At 37.7% G+C, this 20,025-nt stretch overlaps 1 protein-coding gene across 3 annotated transcripts in view; it reads right to left on the minus strand.

Annotated features, from left to right (window-relative positions):
* Positions 1-19,787, minus strand: part of RNPC3 (RNA binding region (RNP1, RRM) containing 3) — a 20,119-nt gene extending 332 nt beyond the window's left edge. The window contains exons 1-15 of one of the 3 annotated variants that reach the window (XM_032218056.1): positions 19,541-19,787; positions 17,682-17,729; positions 16,394-16,506; positions 15,763-15,846; positions 14,408-14,519; positions 12,895-12,963; positions 11,581-11,714; positions 10,515-10,640; positions 8,531-8,667; positions 7,452-7,613; positions 7,158-7,252; positions 7,014-7,072; positions 5,783-5,915; positions 4,428-4,502; positions 1-784 (exon numbers count right to left, since the gene is read on the minus strand). The exon at positions 1-784 is cut by the window's left edge and continues 323 nt beyond it. In XM_032218056.1, coding sequence (XP_032073947.1) covers positions 632-784; positions 4,428-4,502; positions 5,783-5,915; positions 7,014-7,072; positions 7,158-7,252; positions 7,452-7,613; positions 8,531-8,667; positions 10,515-10,640; positions 11,581-11,714; positions 12,895-12,963; positions 14,408-14,519; positions 15,763-15,846; positions 16,394-16,506; positions 17,682-17,729; positions 19,541-19,750 — 1,710 coding nt within the window. In that variant the 5' untranslated portion in view covers positions 19,751-19,787 and the 3' untranslated portion in view covers positions 1-631. Of the gene's footprint in view, positions 785-2,161; positions 2,642-4,427; positions 4,503-5,782; positions 5,916-7,013; positions 7,073-7,157; positions 7,253-7,451; positions 7,614-8,530; positions 8,668-10,514; positions 10,641-11,580; positions 11,715-12,894; positions 12,964-14,407; positions 14,520-15,762; positions 15,847-16,393; positions 16,507-17,681; positions 17,730-19,540 lie in introns of those variants that run through there. The other 2 variants (XM_032218059.1, XM_032218058.1) reach the window with 2 other exon arrangements.
* Positions 19,788-20,025: the final 238 nt, after the last annotated feature.

Consider the following 20,025-nt stretch of genomic DNA (forward strand, 5'->3'; position numbering starts at 1 on the left):
CTGCTGGGTGAAGTTCTACTGAGCAGGATGCTTCCACCGGAGGAAAGGAGATAACTCTTTTTTTTAAATTTATTATCCTTCTTGTAAAAATCTGCACTTGGAAACTGGGAGACTCGCCCTAAAGGGCAAGTAGTAATCTAGGGGGTGAGAACTGTGTCTCTTTCCTTTCTTCACTAAGAGTATCCTTTAGCTTACAGTCCCTTTTATTCAAGGAAGAAGCCGTTCTATTTGTTCTGAATACAATGGTGCTATTGTGCTTTACTCTGTTACACAGAGAACAAAATCATAAGCAAAATGGGTGTTTTTTTAATGTTTCATGGTGTACGCTGCCAACCTTCCTGAGATGGGCGGCTATAGAAATCAAATAAATAAATAAATAAAATACATGATAGTAACAGCTGAGTTGTAGATCAGAACGAGCACATAACTACATAAGAAGACTTCATTTTTCTCCCTGTAATTTTAGTGCAGTGGTTACTTGAGTCCAGGCCATCAGTTAGTATACAGTACAACGTTTAAGCTCTACCAACGTAAGCAGAGCCCTTGCACTTACTGAAGGCCTGGGATTTTAATTAATAATTGGGATTTTAAAAGGCACATTTAAAGGCTAAAAACCTCTATGGGTGTCCTGTTAAATGAAAGAAGAATGGTTTACTATTTTAGCCTGTATTACAATGCTAGAAAATAAGGGTTTTTTCCAAAAAAGATTCACAAAAAGGATACAACAAGAAAGGATACACTTTTCATGACACAGTATTACTGCAGTATTTACGCAGGAATGTTTCTAAAGAAGAACAGCAGAATGTGGTTTAATCCTTTTATTCGCTGGGTTTTTTTTTTATATCTAGACTGCCCATTTTGAAATAGTGATCATCATTTAAAAATTTGTAACCAAATATAACTTAAAAGAAATGGGCACAACATCTCAAATCTACAACAAATATTTTACACTATTTTATGTTACCTGCCATAGTTTTTGAAAAAAAAAAAAAAAGGCACTACGTCAATTTTGTTGAGCTTCCTCACTTTTTGTGCTGTTTTCCAAGGTGACAATCTTTGGCAGAAGCTAAGCAATGTACGTCTAGAACATGTAACTATGATCCAATTGAAATGCTGCTAACACAACTACATTAAATGTATTTGTTCAAAATATATGCACTGAAATTACACAGCAGGAAGTCACTCTTGTCACAACAGTGTCAGTAAACTACTCCGTACTTCTTTGTTATAAATCCAGAGATAAAATTGGGGGGGGGGGGGGGGGAGCCATTTTCATAATATACATTTCCCTTGACTCTGCAATTCAAGGTATACCTTCGGAATTCGCTCCAGACACTATAACCATAGCACCACATGCAGGCACGATGAAGAAATGTGTTAATTAAGGTTACCTAACAAGGATTATTTTAGTAGTAAAATCTGGAATAGAATGGGAAGTATGAACAGAGACAAGAATTCTCCTGGAGTTAACTCTCTGTCTTGGAAAAGGAGAGGTTTGAACAGTGGTGGGTTGCTTATCCCGTTCCAACTGGTTCGGTTGGAACGGGGCTGGTGGCGTCCTCGTGCACGTGCACAGTTCACGCATGCGTCATAGTGCCTGCGCAATGCTCCAGCTGCTCGCAGAGAATCGCGCAGGCGCTGTATGTGCCATCCAGCTGCTCGCAGAGAATCGCACAGGCGCTGTATGTGCCATGCGCCTGCATGGAAGCGCAGAAGCCTTCAAAGACCGGTAAGGAGCGCGGGCGGACGAGTGGGCCCTTCGCCGACCAACCGGTTTGCGGGGACCGCCGCGAACTGGTTGAAACCCACCCCTGGGTTTGAAGCTAAGAAACAGAACTAAGATTTCTGTTATTGTGGAGGACCTTGGAAGTTTTAGTAGGTTTGACTGCCAGTAAATCTCAACAGCTACAAAAATGGTTCTAAGTTTATGAAATTAATGGAAGATTACTTCAATCTCGAGACCTGATGATTTCATGAGAATGGCACACACACATATTTACACCGTACAATGGATAATGAAGGTTTGTGTACGTGGGGCTTACAAGCACTGCCCCAACTCTGAATTTATAAACGTCTTCAGTCATCAAGCTTGGCTGGGCTAGTTTCTGTCTTTTTGAAACTGAACTAAAGGACATAATGCTCTGTTTTTTCTGCAGACCTATAGGGTTGTTGAAGGAACTTACTTCATCACTGCTTAGCTATTACCTAAATAATCTGGCAGTAGAGAAGCTGGAGAATGCTGGTTTGATCATTGTATTCGGAACATTTATTCATAATTTGATAAGCGATTGAGCATCAACAAGCAGAACACCTATTATTTTATTGTCAGTTTTCTATTTCACTGTCAAATATGTTCCAAGTGGCATACAAAAGCATTCCCTGCTCCAGTTTTGCCCACAAATTGTCTACAATCAATCTGAGGATAAAAGTGACTGAATCAAGATCACCTGGTGAACTTCCATGACTGGGGATGGACTTGAAAGTGGAGTTTCATTGATCCTAGGTGAGTGTCTTAACCACTTGAAAGAGCAAGCAGTATGTGAACATTAATGATTGTGTGTCCTTACGAAAAGGGTTTATCAGGAACAAAACTTTTAAATTTGGCCCCAGGCACTTTTGAGATACAGTGGATTTACTCTGTCTGGGATGAAAAGAAAAATCTGAAACTCTTTTCTAATCATTATTTTGATAACCGTAAAAAATAATTCACCCTAAAAATTTTCAACAAAATTTTTTAAAAAATGTTACCAGAATTTCTAATTAGCTAAGACATATTTAAAATGTTTATTTAAAATATTTAAAATATTACTAGCTGTTTTAAAGATGAAAACAGCCTAGCCAAACCAACTAGAAAAAACTATGAACTCTGACATCATTACTCAAAATCTGTCAAATCTCAACATTAAGGATATTAAAAACATTAAACAGAAATGGCCGCAAGTTCAGGAAATAACACTAAAAACATGAAAGATCAAGAGGTAAGTGTTGAAACCTCATGAGATTTTGATCATTTTTAAAATGGTTATTATCTGTTTTTAGGTATTCACATCATAGTACAAACATGGGTGTCAAACTCGCCACGTCACATTGATGTCACATAATGTATGGCAACACTTTTTGCCTTCGCGGATCTGGGGTGGGTGTGGCCTGCATGTGATGCATCTGGCCCGTGGGCCGCCAGTTTGACACTCCTGTAGTACAATATCATGTGATGGTATCTGATGCTGAATTTGCTATTCCCAAGGTTCAATAAATCTTAAATTAAATGATCAAGACTGACTGGTATTTTAATCCAAGACAATTAATAAACTAATAAGACAGTCCCTTCCTTGCTGATATGCGTCTAGATCATCTGGTGCATTTGGGTGAGTCACTGTCTTAGCCCGCAGCCCCTCAAAGGGTAGCTATGGGAAAAATAGGGAGGAAGGAGTATTGTGTATATTTGCTGCCTTGAATTATTTACAAAGTAATAAAGGTGGGATTTAAAAAAAATCTGATAAATAAATGCACATCCAGCATAGCTGGATGTGCCATTTGATGTGATTGGATGCCTACAGATTCAGTAGCCAGGATCCCAGGATTGTTGCAAATATAAACAATATAAATGAAACACCAACCATTTAAGTTTTTAAACAAACGCAAAGGTATTAAAGGATTTTGCCTAGTAATGAAAAAATTAGATTAACCTTTTTGTGACAAAATTCTAAAGGAGTTCCTCTACCATTTAATTGAGAACAGAGCTAGATATTTCACAGTTCAGGAAGACTAGTCAAAATCACAAATGGATTCATTCCAGGCTGATGTTCGTTAGTGAAATGTCACTTTAAAAAAAACAACACTATAGAAGTTTGCAAACACCCAACAAAGAGAAAAATGTATTGATTCACCAGAAATCAATATTGTTTAAACAAAATTTAAGATTGTGGCCTAAGTATCACTTTGGATAAACTCTATCTGGGCCATTGTTTCAAATTCTGCAGCAGGTATATGCAAAACTCATTTCCTAGGACAAAATACTCCAATATTCGTAAGAACACTTATCTTCCAAAGTACACCAATCCACCATTCATATATTTTCCCAGTGAGAACTCGCTTTCTGTTCCTGGGACAAGGAGTTTTGTATACAATTGCTCATCAGGTAACATTCATAATGTTCCTTTGCAGGGAGGGGGGGGGAGCTAAGCAGGGGACTGTCTTATTAGTTTATTAATTGTCTTGGATTAGAATACCAGTCAGTCTTGACATAGAAAATTAAATTTATCAATAGAAAAAGTCCAATCAGCTAAAATGTAGCTGTGAATTAAAGAACAGCAATTAAACTTATAAACTATTGTCAACTGAAGCCCCACCTTCCAAATTCAGCCAACCCAAGCAATTTTTATATAAAGGTTTTCATAGTCAAAATGGGTTGTGAGAATGTAACTTACTTTCAGGTTTTTTTCCCCTCTAGGTTTTCTCTTGTCTTTGGCATCTGGCTTCGGTCTTGCTGATCGAGCGAATTGCTAGGTATTTATTAAGGAGCAAAAGCCTAATTGCAAGTTACATTTTATTTGTTACTCTTGCAATAATCTTTATCTCATGGCGAAGTGATGATGAAGCTAACAAAAAAGTCACAAATGGTCCCAATAAGTTCAGTGATTAGGTAGCTGCTCATTCAATTAGAAAACTTTCAGTCTGTTTCAGGATTATTTGGGAGTTATAAAAAAAGATAAGCACAGAAAGTACATATTTTTTTTTCTCTTAATCCATACTAGATATAGTGGAGATAATCGAATGTTCTTTGAACTCTTCAAAGAATTATACTACTTTAACCATTGATCTAAAACTTAGCAAAATAGAAATTCATATTAGAAATAAAGTTCTGCATTACAACTTACCATTCTATGGAAAACCCATTTCCAACTATTTTGAGGCAGATTCTTAGCTTACATATAAAGTCATTTTTTTTCCTGTAAATAAGCAATAGTTGCCTAGAATCAAATGCTGTCATGCATCGTGATTAGAAACTATAATGGCTGTGTTCACACATTGTAGCAAGCCACAAAAATCACATTTTAAATACAGGTGGTCCTTGACTTATGACTGTATGAGCCCAGAATTACAGTTGTAAGTTGGGCTGCTCTTTAAATGGATCACTATGTGACCATGCCGCATTTTACAACTTCTTTTTTTTTTTTTGCAATGGCCATAAGGCAAACACCGCAGTCATTAAGTGAACACAAGCAAGCTCATTGTCAGCAATTGGTTTGTTTGTTTTTTTTTTGCTGGAAATTGGAAGTAAATGCCAGTTTCCAGGGGGAAAAAAGGAACACAAATAACAGTTATATGACTATGGGAATGCTGCAAATGGTTGTAAATGCAGGACAGTTGCCAAACACGCAAAATGCAATCATGTGGCCCAGGGAGCAGAGGGGAGTGTAGCTGTCAGAACTCGGAATCCAAGTTGTAAGAACCTTTTTTTGGGGGGGTGGGGGGGGTGTCAGTTGTAACTTCAAATGGTCCTTAAGGGATCAACTGTAACTTCAGTCATTTAAAGGACCAATTGTAAGTCAAGAACTATCCGTAGACACAATGTATAATGTATGAACCTCAAAAAGATACTCCCACAGGATAAATCCCAGTCAGATTTTATACTTCCAGAAAATAATATTTGAATTTATCTGAGTTGTATGTGAGAATAAGCAAAGCTTGCTTGTGTTCAAATATTATACATTACTAAATGGAAGATTTTGTGACTGCCCAGTTAACTAAAATGAAACACAATTTTTAAAATGAAGGATACAACCACCATTGGCTTATCGAATAAGAGATATCCATTTGTTTCTTTTAAAGCTTTTGCAGCTGCTTTTTCATTAGGAAGGCCAATAAAAGCTTGTCCTTTCATGCGGCCTTCTTTCATTAAGCGTATATCAAACCTAGGGTATGCCAAGAGAAAGCAATTTATTGTTTTTTGGATTTTTTTTTTCAATATCCAACAGAGTGGACCATTCATGCAATTTAATAACAGTTTCAGATCATATAGCATTCATCTAACTGTCTCTTCAAAAAGCCCAATACAGCAGCTTTATTTTTGTAAGATGATATACTATAAAAAAAAAAATTGCCACTTAAAACCGGGTTCTTACAAGACTTAAGAATAAAAGAAAGAGGTATTTTCTGAAGCCTTGAATTTCCCCTATTAACCTTGGCTTATTTTGATACATAACAGTTAAAACTATATCTGCCAGGTTGCCTTTTGCTAGCACCCCACAATTTCTAGCATCTATGGCTGCAACTAATTCGCATTAACATTTTTAACATTATCTATTCTATAGACCTCGTGTTTTACAATTTATCAATGTATATAAAACATCGCCTTCTTAAGATATACTTTATCTGCCATGTTCTGGCGCAGTGGTTAGGGTGCAGTACTGCAGGCCACTTCAGCTGACTGTTATCTGCAGTTCAGCCGTTCAAATCTCACCGGCTCAAGGTTGACTCAGCCTTCCATCCTTCCGAGGTGGGTAAAATGAGGACCCAGATTGTTGGGGGCGATATGCTGACTCTGTAAACCGCTTAGAGAGGGCTGAAAGCCCTATGAAGCGGTATATAAGTCTAACTGCTATTGCTATTGCTATACTCAAGATGTCCATATCTAAATAGCGCTTTTTTTGCTTGTCCATTGCCATAACTTTTTTTTTTCCAGGAATATTTCTCCCCAAACCTTTCGACTTTCTCCCAATTCTATAGTCTCTTTCCCAACCAAAGTCTTCTCCTGGAAATAAACATAGTTCAGATTGCTTGTTAAGGTGCTGGTCCAGAAATCAGGAGGCTAGGAGTGCCAGGCCTCCCTTTGGCATGAAAGCCAGTTGTCAGTCACTCTCTTTCAGTTCAACCCATTTCACAGGGTTGTTGTTGTGGGGAAAACAGAAGGCAAGATATATTCACCACCTTGAATTTTTATATGTATAAAGGGGGATACAAAAAAAATCTAAAAATAATGATATTATTATTTGACTTATCCAGGCACTTACATTATTCGTTCAGTTTCTGATGAAAAGTCAATGTATTTTCCAAAAATAAATTTCAAATCCTGGGATTGAAATAAAAACAACAACAAAAAAAAAGTTAGTAAGCATAATGAAAGAGCCAAAATATTCTGCTTTGCTTCCAGTTACCTTTTCTTGAACTTGTTTAGATAAATTCTTCACATAAATTCTGCAGTTTGGATCTCCGGGGTCGTAATTTTTGAAGACAGAAAGTGTTTCCATTTCTGGAACATACACAAAATTCAGAATATTATTTGCAGTTTGCATTGTGGGGTAACTTGCTTGATTAAATATTTAAAACTGATGATAAGACTATAGTGACAGATTAAAATTAAAAAGTTAACACCAGTATCACATGGGGATATAATCCAATTCAGTATTTCCACTGTATGCTACAAAATGCTTAAAAAATTATAACGTCACCTTTTTTTGAGATTCTGCCTTTTTCTAACACTCTTTTAGAAACAAATTCTGAAGGAATTTCATCCTCTTCATCTTCTGTGTCCTCTTTATGATTAGAACTGAGAGCCGGGAAAATTTTTCCAAACCCTTCATTAGTTATATCATCAGCTTCCGAGGAAGAGTCTATTTAAAAGAAAGAAAGATGCAAAAAGTTTAAATGGTGTTTAAATTGAATGAACAATTTAACAACAACAGCAGCGTAAGGTAAATTTCAGCATCCTTAATCTCACTGAATTCAAAAAGCTTAAAAATATTCTGGATAGATGCCATCAGCAGCAGAAATAGTAATTGCTAGAAATAGAAATTCACAGCAGATATAATGTCTGAAAATACTATGGTAAGAACTAAACAATTCAGATCATTTGTATCAACTCCACATAAATACAGGTAGTCGCAATTTATTATTGCCCACAATTGGGATTGGCAATTCTAAGTGATACAATCATGAAGTGAACAATCATGTGATCACACCCAACTTATGATGGCATCTCATCAGGTTCTAGCTGTGGTGGTTAACCAAATCATTCACAATTAAGCGTGATGTCTTGTGACCATAACTTGAGACCTCTTGTCAGTTTCCCCACTGATTTTGCTTGTTGGGAGCCAACTATGAAGGTCACAAATGGTGAATGACAACAGGATATTGTAACGGTCGCAAATGCACACCAGGTGCCAAGCGCCCGAATTGCAATCCCATGACTGCAGGGATGCGGCAATGGCTGCAACTTTAAGAGGAGGTCATAAGACTCCTTATTTCGTGCCAATGTAAATTTGAATGATCGCTGAATTGTCAGTAAACAAGGACTCTATGTTTAATGCTTACATCATATATTAGAATGCTTAAAGCAGTATCTTGCAGAACTTTAACAATCCCTATTGGCATTATTTGTTCTACTAGAAGTTAAGAAAGTAGCTTGCCTAAGCTGATTCCTCAGAGAAAGATCACAGAGATTAGCAATTTGACTCAATCCTCACACACTAGTGCACACCACAGAAAATCTAAATTGTAAGTTGTTGGTAAGCAAACACTTATTTTGTACCATCATTGTGCTCCTTTTCCACGCTTTTCTGAAGAATAGTAGGCGTCTCTGAAGAAATGTTAAATTCAATCTTCTTGATTCCTATTGTTTGTGGCTGCTCAAACACATCTGAAGGTGTCAGTGCTGGGTGCAAATTACTGTTCGCAAAACATGAAGTTCATTTTTTTTTAAATTGCCAAATGATTTCCCCTCCACATCTCCTAACCATTTTACATTTCTTTGAAAGCATTTTCATCTTTTATACAATAGCAGACAATTAAACAATCTAGTATCTTTCAGCAGGCATTCCTTTCTGAACTAACTTTGTGTGCTACAGATTATGTGGAACAATGCAATTTGAAAAATTAAAGCTATATAGCAATAGCAGTTAGACTTATATACCGCTTCATAGGGCTTTCAGCCCTCTCTAAGCGGTTTACAGAGTCAGCATATCGCCCCCAACAACAACAATCCGGGTCCTCATTTTACCCACCTCGGAAGGATGGAAGGCTGAGTCAACCCTGAGCCGGTGAGATTTGAACAGCCGAACTGTAGAACTGCAGTCAGCTGAAGTAGCCTGCAGTGCTGCATTTAACCACTGCACCACTTCGGCTCATATAGATAACCCTTTGACTTTGACTTGCAACTACAATTGAACTCCAAATTTTGGTTGTAAAATTAAGTGACTGGTCAGTGAATGGCGGCTTACTTGTAATTGTTTGTTTATCAATCAAATTTAGAGACTGTCTATCTCACTTACAAATCTTCAATTTTTATTCATTGGGCATAACATTGAGGCAACTTTATTTTATGAACCCAAATGTGCCATTCAAAAGGCAATTGAACTTTCTTGTTTTTTTTCCTTGAAAATGTTTCATCGAGCTTTGTCTGTTCAGCCAGAACACAGCACCACGACTTGGATGACTGAGAATCTCTATAAGCACTTCTTTATTAAGGAAAATATATTTTTTTCTATGGTTTTGATCACTCTTTTGAATATTCAGGGTAATTTACTAATACATGCTTGTGGAAAAAAACTATTCAAGCATTAGAACAATTTTATTAACTCCTGAGACAAAAGTCGGACAGGCTCTCACTATTATAATCAGGTATTCTAAAACCTGCTCTTCAGCAGAGATAGAATTGCCAGCTATGTGTATCCCTGTAGAAAAACTTTTTCTGATTGAATATTTGTTCAACTCAGCGAGTCAAGAAGCTGAAGAAATAGTCTATACCTATAATGCTTGGAGTTAGAAAATAATCCAGAGACAAGCAGGTGGAGTAGCAATCTAATTTAACTCAGTTGTAGTTCCCCTGTGCACCTACAAGCCCCAGAGACAGAAGTTTAATACTGGGAGAGAAGTCAAATCTCAACCCATCGTTTTTCATGAATAATTCTAGTTAAGGTATTTCTGTCCCAACAGAAGCCACTGTATGCTAAATTAAACTTCAAATGTTTTCTACAAAAAATGTAAGCTACAGCCTCATGTTAAACATGGACTTTATGCATGCTATAAATTATTGCTATTATTTTAAAAAATCCATATTGAATATTTTTTTTCCAAAACTTGCTTAAGCTGGTATTTTCAATTCCCACTGAGTCAAAACCCAGGAAATTGAAAATAATATATATTCCTTATGATCCACATCACATATACTGTATATGATGATGAGTTTTGATTTCATGAGCCACATACAGACAGTTTGCCTTAGACTTTCAGGCCAATTATTGGCTACAGAATAACATGGCTATGCAAACATTTAACAAAACAGCTTTCTTAATCATTTAATGTACATATCCTAGGAGAAAATATGCTATTTTCTATATAGAACTATAAGGCACAGTATGTTCCCCAAACATGATCTATCATACAAGCTGGCAAAATCGGCTTAATGTGCTATTTGTAGGTCAGCAAGCAATTAGTCTTTCATTCAAGACATCCACAAGTGTACAATGAGGTTTATTGTTAATTGGCAATATTGTGCATTAACTTTTGTGTCATACCTGGGTGGAGCAACTAGGGAAGCATTTAATAAGTCCTTTATCTTCCTTTTTTTCCTTGTGTGACGCTGCTTTGTTGGCATCGGTCGTTTTGGCTGAAGTGTTGCTAGTTCCACCAATTTTGTAAATCTAAAAATTGAATATATAGTTAACTTTTTATATCTATACAGAAAAAAAAATGATTCCCCCCCCCCCTAATATCTTCTTAGATAGATATTAACATTTTGGAGGAGGAGGAGGAGTAAGGGGCTGATTCTTGTGTAAAATGTTAATGTCTTTCTAAGAGATCCAATATTGTAATAGATCATTATAGCACAGAAAATAAAAATTAATTATAGCTTTATGTTTATTTACAGTAGTGGTAGTCAACCTGCTCCCTACCGCCCACTAGTGGCGTTCCAACTTTCATGGTGGGCGGTAAGGGTTTGCTGTAACTCTGCTTTATAAATTTTATACAGTAAAGTTACTTCCCTACTTTATAAATCACCATTACTGTGGAACTGGTGGGCGGTCAAAAATTTTTACTACTAACAGAGATACAAAAGTGGGCGGTAGGTATAAAAAGGTTGACTACCCCTGATTTATAGGTTAGGTCTCCCATGCTTGAAAGCCCAAGATAGCAGAAAAATCTACCAAAACGATTCTGCTAAAACTTAAGTATGGGGCCTTATCCTTTTTTACTTGCAATTTCTTCTCTGAATCACATAAGGATTCAGTTTAGTGGAGGGTCCCAAAAGAAACAGAATGCCTCAAGTCTGGATAATGAACTAAAGTTGGTATCTAAGTAGCAGGGTTGGGTTTCTATATTGCCATGCTCTAGAAAAGGGGCAAATAAAGCATAAATCGTATGACTTAGGTTCACTGTAGCCAAAGGCAAACACTGAACTGCAGTTCTACGCATATATTTGAAACAAATTGATTTTACTGCTCAAGGTTGCATAATGCTCTCTGGACATATGCTGCAGACATTTCAATCGAAGAGTGTAATTCAAAATTTTACTATCTGTAGGCTAAAAGAAACTAAAACTTGCACCCAAAAGATAGAACTTTGCTGCTGTTATTTATGAACCTTTCTTTTTCTTCATCGGCACTTTCATATTCAGACTCATCTTTATTTGAGTCTTGGCTGTCATCTTCAGGCAATGGAGGGTGCTCAGGAGGTAAAGGAGGAATAGGAGGTGGCAAAGGGAAGTACTCTTCATACTAAACAGAGTAAAAAACACAGAACTTCTAATTATTTAAACCATCTCTGAAGTAATCATTTAAATGCAAGAATTCTTACGCACACATAGACGTACACACTTATACAATATCACACTATGATCTATCGAGTCATCTTCCCTAACACAAACTACTTCGCATGCAATCATAAAGCCAAAGACCAAAGTTACTGCATCACATTTGCAATATATTCCCAAATGGAAAGCCAACAATTAAATCAGAGTGAAGTCCGAAAGAGGACTAAGCAAAACATTCTTCTCTGTATGCAACTTTTTTTTTGAAAAAAACTATTTGACTGCAATGAGAAGTTGGAATAGAAAGTACAAACTGCAATTTCATATTCTTCATTTATTCTGGATTATTCAGATGATGCATAGTCTAATATTTGAAGACTATCAAAACTGCTCCAGTTATTCGAGAGATGCTCCCCAGTTGACTGAATAGTTCATCTATTGCTCTACCGTGGAGAGCAGCCACAGAAGTAAAGACTTTAAAATGTTAGAAAACTCAACAAGATACTGCAAATTTGAGCTAGGCCGAAACAAAGCCTTTTCCATGTTAGGGTCTGTGGCAAATCTTTTACAACCTACTGAAATAGGTTTTCACAATACTCTTCATTTTAAGAAAAAGTTAAAAACTCCACTACGCTCAATACAGGCCCCTTAAATGAAAGTTATCAATACTCTGGTTTCTAACCTCAGGGAGAAAATGTAAATTAAAATTATGCTCTATATCAGTGGTGGGATTCAGCTGGTTCGCACCTATTCGGGAGAACCGGTTCGTAACTTTCTCAGCAGTTGGGAGAATCGGTTGTTGGAAGAAATCTCGTTTTTGTTTTTTTTTCATTTTTACAGGGCTAATCCTGTAAGGAAGGCAGGAAGGAAACATTCTGGTGTTGTTTCTAGCCTAATCTTTATTGCCCTGCTTATAGAAACTGCCTCTCCGGTTAACCCTTATGACATTGTAACAGCTAAGGCGAAGCGTCCATTGACGTGAGTGACTTTGAGTTGGCTACGTCCACCCGGTCACATGACCACTGGTCCACGCCTACCCAGCTGGTCATTAGGGCAGAGAATCGGTTGTTAAATTATTTGAATCCCACCACTGCTCTATATGCACAATTGCTTTTGTTCCGAGTATTGTAAATAGTAAAGTTCCTTACCATGGGTGGCCGTACAGTAATTGGTCCAAAAGGAGGTGGAAGATTCATTTTGTTCATAAGATGCAGAACCTGAAGTGGAAGAGTAGCATAATATTCAAACAGCAATTCTTAAAAATATTCCAAGGGATTCACATAATTATGCTCATGACCTTTAGATCATTGCCTTGCCATAGTACTTCAGCATACCACATTCAGCAATACACATTACAGATTTGTACAACTGTTTCACACTCTGCACAGCTAAGTAGAAATTTGCATTTGATGACCAAGTTCTGGAATTGGAGAAAAGGGGTAGGGGAAGATTCTTCATGTGAAATTAAATTACCTCGTTTAAGCATCTTTGAAAGGCAGGTATATAGAAACATATTTTAAAGCACAATGATCTGTTAATACAATACAATAACACAATAATGCAGAAAGAAGGCAGTAAGTTCCAATTATTGTCATTCCAAAAACAATGATGCAAAATGAAATTAATGATTTGAGCACAAAAAAAAATGTGCCTAGGATGAGTCCAAGCTTCTAAAAACAATTATTATAAATTTGCAATTTTAAAATAATTAAAATAGGAATATTAAATAATTATAATAATTGCCTAAAAGTCAGATTTTAAAACAAAGAACTTGAAAAACAAAATATCATTGCTCAAAGTCCACTGATGGTGATGCTTGAAATTTACATAATTTTAAACCATTACTTCCCTGCTTAAATGCAATTATACCAAAAGGCGATATGACTTTTAAGGCTTTTGCAGATGATGTATGAAAGGGATTGCTTCCTATCAATTCTAAACTTTTCTGTAATGCCCAAACCTTCAGTGTCCAGTTATTTTATTTTTTTCTTTTTCGTAAACATGTTACGTTTTTAGGCAGTAAGGAACTACAAGGATTGGATTCAGTTAGCCTTGGTAACTTTAAGTTGACAGGACAGAAAAACTGGGTAATATACTTTTTTTCTCTATATTTATTGGTGGGGAAAAGGGTAAACTGTTCTTTATTTTTGGAATGGATCATTTAAAATTCAGATTCATCTTCCTTTTGAGTAAATGTGGAAGTTACCAATCAATACTGAAAAAAAGAAGTGTTTCTTATCAATAAATTAGGAAGCATCAATTAATACATAGAAACAGAGATAAAGATTGTAGATCAGAAACATGCTACAGAAGATTCCTTTAGGTCTGAAAAGGAATTCTAACATCTGTGTGAGCTACAATATTATAGCCATGTGTGAAACCTTCATTTTGGAGGACTAAAGACAGCAAAGGTATAGAAGGAATACAATGATCTCTACTTTGTTCCCAAAGAAAATAGGTTTGTCACGTCTATCAAATACTGAACATGCACATTAACCGGAGGTTTTTCCACCAGTTAAATTTGTCCCTTAAAGTAATAATTCATTAAAAACTAACGTTTAAGCAGTTAATACCCAGAAGTAATGTTTTTGCCACCCTTGGGAATAAGCAGTCAATACTGTTTAATATTATATTCAAATAGAAGAAGCTATACATACTTACCTGTACATAGAATTTAGGAACACTTGCCAAAGCATTTGCTATGTTGGCTAAGATTGTACTGGACGGTGGGGGATACAAATATTTGAGGCACGAATTTATAGGGAATGTTAACCTGTAGAAAACAATGAGATATTTATTTATATTCCACCCATTTTTACAAATTTTTACTATTTTTACAAATAACTCAAGGTAGCAAACATATCCAGGAGACTTTCCCCCTTCTATTTTCCCCACAGCCCTGTGATGTGAGTTGGGCTGAGAGAGAATGACTGGCCTAAGGTCACCCAGTTGGTTTCATGACTAATATAGGACTTGAACTCATGGTCTCTTGCTTTCTGGACTGGTGTCTTAACTTGATTAAGCACATTAAATATTCAAGGTTATTCATTTGCACAGACTGCAGAGTCTGGGCTCATATAGTCTTGGATTTATTTATTTATCTGCTTCATTGATGCTGTATCTCTCTATTGCAATTTTACCATTTTTCTATGTAACCCTGCTAAAATTCACAGCCAATAGCCTGCCAACATATTTAAAAGAAACATTACAGGTTGTATGGTTAGTTTGGGAGACATTGTGTTTGTCTTTCCAATATCACATGGACGCTACTTTTGAAATAAAGGATAATTTCTAAAACGCTGCCCTATATTTTCAATAAATAATAGCAATAGCACTTAGACATATACTGCTTCACAGTGCTTTCCAGCCCTCTAAGCAGTTTACAGAGTCAGCATATTGCCCCTAACAATCTGGGTCCTCATTTTACCCAACTCGGAAGGATGGAAGGCTGAGTCAACCTTGAACCTGGTGAGATTCGATGTGCCAAACTGCTGGCAGTCAGTGATCAGCAGAAGTAGCCTGCAGTACTGCACTCTAACCACTGTACGCTAATATTTCATTTAGTATGTTCTAGTGCTGATGTACACAAACACTGTCAAGTTAGACCTCAACCCATGTAAAATGGCAATACCGAAAAGGAACTGTATTGGGGGGAAAAATTCAGGAATCAGCATACTCTTAACACATCTTTGCCTAAATTAAATTCGGGGGCATTAGAATACCAATTCAACTAATAATGGATTGCAGGGATGATTTCTGGAAGTACACGTTCTGTTACTTTCCAGCTTTTAGATCTAACACAAGTTTTATCCAAAGAAAAGGGGGGGGGGGAAATCCTATGTAAGTGTTAAGGTAGAATGATTCTGGAAAATATTGTGCTTCTAAGGGTATAAGGGAAAGTGGTTGATCTGCAAAGCTAACAATCGGAGTCCTTCACTGATTTCAAATTTGCTTACATGCATTCAAAGAGGTTACAGTGAGGTAATCTTAACACATGATCACAACCAGGTACTAACCCATGGCTAGGAGCAACTCCACTTTCAATTCTGAGACAGCTTAGGTCTTTTTGCCCCTTCTCTTCTTTGACAGGCTCTTCAAGACTAAACAATAATAGAAATAAACAATGAATACTTTATATGGCAGGCTGAATTTAATCTAATATTCATTCAACAAGCAAAATTTCTAAATTTCTCATTCATGTTATTCCAGTCTGTCTAAATTTTTTCTCTCTCTACATCAGTAAGTTACGCTATTTCTATGAAATTATTAGTTGAGAGATATTAATCAAATATCCAAATCATTATTTAAATTTGTTATGCTCAAATTTTTAAATCAATCAATAATGCAAAATATTCCTGTAAATATAAGTGATTTTTGAATGTTTACAGGTATCATCAGGACTATAAGACCAGTGATAAAAACACTAACTGAAAAAAGACACTTAACTTCATTACTAGTTATATTATTATTATCAGTAATGAAAATATGATTTGGATAAACAGTATAGATCCTTACATATTAATCACATGAAGGGTGTGTGTGTGTAAGTGTGTCCGTGTGTGTGTGTTAAGGGATATGTTATTAACTATCTGCAGTATTTAGTTTTCAAGCTGTTATACAGCTACTGGGTTTAAAATGTTTACATACCTTTTGTCTTTTTCAGAAGGTTCACTAATTGCAAAATCACTCTCTTGATCCTTTGCATATTCAACTACAAGAGTGTGGCCTAGAAGATTGAGCTGATGTAGTTTTGATAAAGCCTTAAATAAATAGAATACAACAATAAGCTAGACGAACCAATATTATTTTAAAAGAAAAGGATCAATGATTTTTTTTAAGCTTTTCATTTTCCTCCTCTTCTAATTTGCCTAAAACTGAGCACTGTAGCAAAAAACAACAACAACACTCTACAGAAAAGAACGGTACTCCTCCACTTTCTAACCCTAATTTGCTCCGAAATATGTTGAAACTGACATAAGTAAATGACATCCACATTTTTTGCTCCATAGTCCATAGAACTGACACTTTGCTTGTGATATATGTCTTAACATATTTGTGTAAATAATGGAACAACTGAAAATACCACAGACATAATTATTGGTACCACTACACCTAAGATTTCATAGCACACCTTTTCGAAGCAATAACTACAATATGGAGTAAAGATTGGTAAATGCCATTTACCTGTATCCATTTCATCTAATTTCATAACTAATTGAGATAGTTTGGAGAAAAGATGAAGGGTACCAATATTTTTAGCCGCATGTGAATAAAGCTGGATCAAAGATGAATAGAAGAAAAATGACACCATAATTAGTGCTACTGTGCACTCTTAAATAAGAAAAAATATGGAATAAAGACAGTCTTCGGTTAGCAACTAGGACCAAGATGGCTGATGCTAAGCGATGAAATTGTAAAGCGTGAAAACATGTGACCCTATCATTTAGTGAAGGCAATCCTTGGCAGTCCATGTTAACATCGTAACCCCATAATGTATCAGTCATTAAGTGAAAACAAGTGGGAATCTTAGCTAATAGTTGGGAGGGTGCTGAAATTGGGTGTTAGGAAGAATGGGTTAGGGTTAGCGATGATCCTCAGACCATCTTTTCAGCCCATTATAACTCTGAATGGTCACTGACTAAATGAACATAAGCCAAGGACTACCTGTATATGATAATGTTAGAATAAGTACTTAATAGCTCTTCCCATGACAGCTAGTGTCTAAAATTCAATATCATCTGGAAGGCATATCAAGCACCAGCCTGCATTTACATAGAAGTTCACAAGTCAAGCAATCATTTTTCACATTAGATTTCATGTATAAAAGCATTGCGGTAGAAATGCACCAGGGCACCTCACTCTGCTGTATGGGCAGTATACAAGTATGAAAATGAAATCAATGAGGAAGGAGGAAGTTTAAATGTCCAATACACACCTGAGTAGCTGCATTTTCATTGGGAAAAGTCGCAAAAGCTGTATGTTTCTGAAAAAATAAACCAGGCATAAGTTTGTTTTTGTACAAAGAAAAAAAAATACACGTTCTACGCACCACAACATGCCACAACCAAAGTGCAGGTTGGTTTTATTCCTTTTTTCAAATAATCTATATCATCGTGATTGAATTCACCATTCTTTTCCTGAATATATTTGTATCTGTGATCCTTTAGAATTCAGAGGTCTCCAACCTTGGGAACTTTTAAGACTTGTGGACTTCAACTCCCAGAATTCCTCAGCCGGCTTTGCCTTGGGAACTTTTAAGACTTGTGGACTTCAACTCCCAGAATCCCTCAGCCGGCTTTGCCTTGGGAACCTTTAAGACTTGTGGACTTCAACTCCCAGAATCCCTCAGCCGGCTTTGCCTTGGGAACTTTTAAGACTTGTGGACTTCAACTCCCAGAATGCCTCAGCCGGCTTTGCCTTGGGAACTCTAAGACTTGTGGACTTCAACTCCCAGAATTCCTCAGCCAACTTTGCCTTGGGAACTTTTAAGACTTGTGGACTTCAATTCCCAGAATCCCTCAGCCGGCTTTGCCTTGGGAACCTTTAAGACTTGTGGACTTCAATTCCCAGAATCCCTCAGCCGGCTTTGCCTTGGGAACCTTTAAGACTTGTGGACTTCAACTCCCAGAATCCCTCAGCCGGCTTTGCCTTGGGAACTTTTAAGACTTGTGGACTTCAACTCCCAGAATCCCTCAGCCGGCTTTGCCTTGGGAACCTTTAAGACTTGTGGACTTCAATTCCCAGAATCCCTCAGCCGGCTTTGCCTTGGGAACTCTTAAGGCTTGTGGACTTCAACTCCCAGAATCCCTCAGCCGGCTTTGCCTTGGGAACCTTTAAGACTTGTGGACTTCAACTCCCAGAATCCCTCAGCCGGCTTTGCCTTGGGAACCTTTAAGACTTGTGGACTTCAACTCCCAGAATCCCTCAGCCGGCTTTGCCTTGGGAACCTTTAAGACTTGTGGACTTCAACTCCCAGAATCCCTCAGCCGGCTTTGCCTTGGGAACCTTTAAGACTTGTGGACTTCAACTCCCAGAATCCCTCAGCCGGCTTTGCCTTGGGAACTTTTAAGACTTGTGGACTTCAACTCCCAGAATCCCTCAGCCGGCTTTGCCTTGGGAACCTTTAAGACTTGTGGACTTCAATTCCCAGAATCCCTCAGCCGGCTTTGCCTTGGGAACTCTTAAGGCTTGTGGACTTCAACTCCCAGAATCCCTCAGCCGGCTTTGCCTTGGGAACCTTTAAGACTTGTGGACTTCAACTCCCAGAATCCCTCAGCCGGCTTTGCCTTGGGAACCTTTAAGACTTGTGGACTTCAACTCCCAGAATCCCTCAGCCGGCTTTGCTTTGGGAACCTTTAAGACTTGTGGACTTCAACTCCCAGAATCCCTCAGCCGGCTTTGCCTTGGGAACCTTTAAGGCTTTGCTGGCTGAGGAATTCTGGGAGTTGAAGTCCACAAGCCTTAAAGGTTCCCAAGGTTGGAGACCCCTGCTTTAAAAGATTTCCAGCCTCGCTCTTTTGCTCTCTCTCTTAATCAAATTTGTTGCTTTTGTCTGACGACTCGTTAGCTTCGGGACAGTCGTATCTCTGGGCCCTTATAGGAGGTTATTTATTTATCAAATTTATGTTGCCGCCTATCTTAAAAGGCGCGCGACTCTGGGTGGAAGATAATAAACGGCGTTAAAATGAATATATTTCGTACTTCAGGTAATCCAGGAGAGGCCATCCTGGGACTTAAATTGAAAACTCGATGACGCTTTTTAAGATATAAACATTTAAAAACCCTCTTCCCTACCAGCCTGCCGTGGTCCGAAAGGATCCGCACCGACGAAGCCCCGAAGTGCCTCAGCAACTCTTCTTTCTCCGAGGCCGTCAAGACGGCGGGCAAATGTCGCACCAAGAGGATCCGGTTGCTTTTCCCCGGTCGCAACTGCCGGCCACTCGCCTCAGAACTGGGCCCCGCCATGTTTTCCCAACCGACGGCGGAGAGGTCGCCGTTGCGCATGCGCCTCCGTTTTGCAAGGCCCGCTGGCCATCTTGCGCTTCGAAATCTCGTCGGCCGAAAGGCAAAAAAGGCGGAGGGCGGCCTGGAGGTCTCGCGAGAATTGGGAACTCCCTATTGGGAATAGCCTCTCTCAACCCAAAGAGTTACAGTCTGTAAACAGTCAAACTAAGAAGTCAGGAGAACGTCCGGGAAAGTTTGAATATGGAACGGGGTAAAAAAGAGACCGCCTAGTTGAGGGTTGCTTTTTATAGGACGGCAATACCCGCACATGGATG

This window comes from Thamnophis elegans, chromosome 5 (genome assembly GCF_009769535.1).
Source record: "Thamnophis elegans isolate rThaEle1 chromosome 5, rThaEle1.pri, whole genome shotgun sequence".
Taxonomy (NCBI): Eukaryota; Metazoa; Chordata; class Lepidosauria; order Squamata; family Colubridae; genus Thamnophis; species Thamnophis elegans.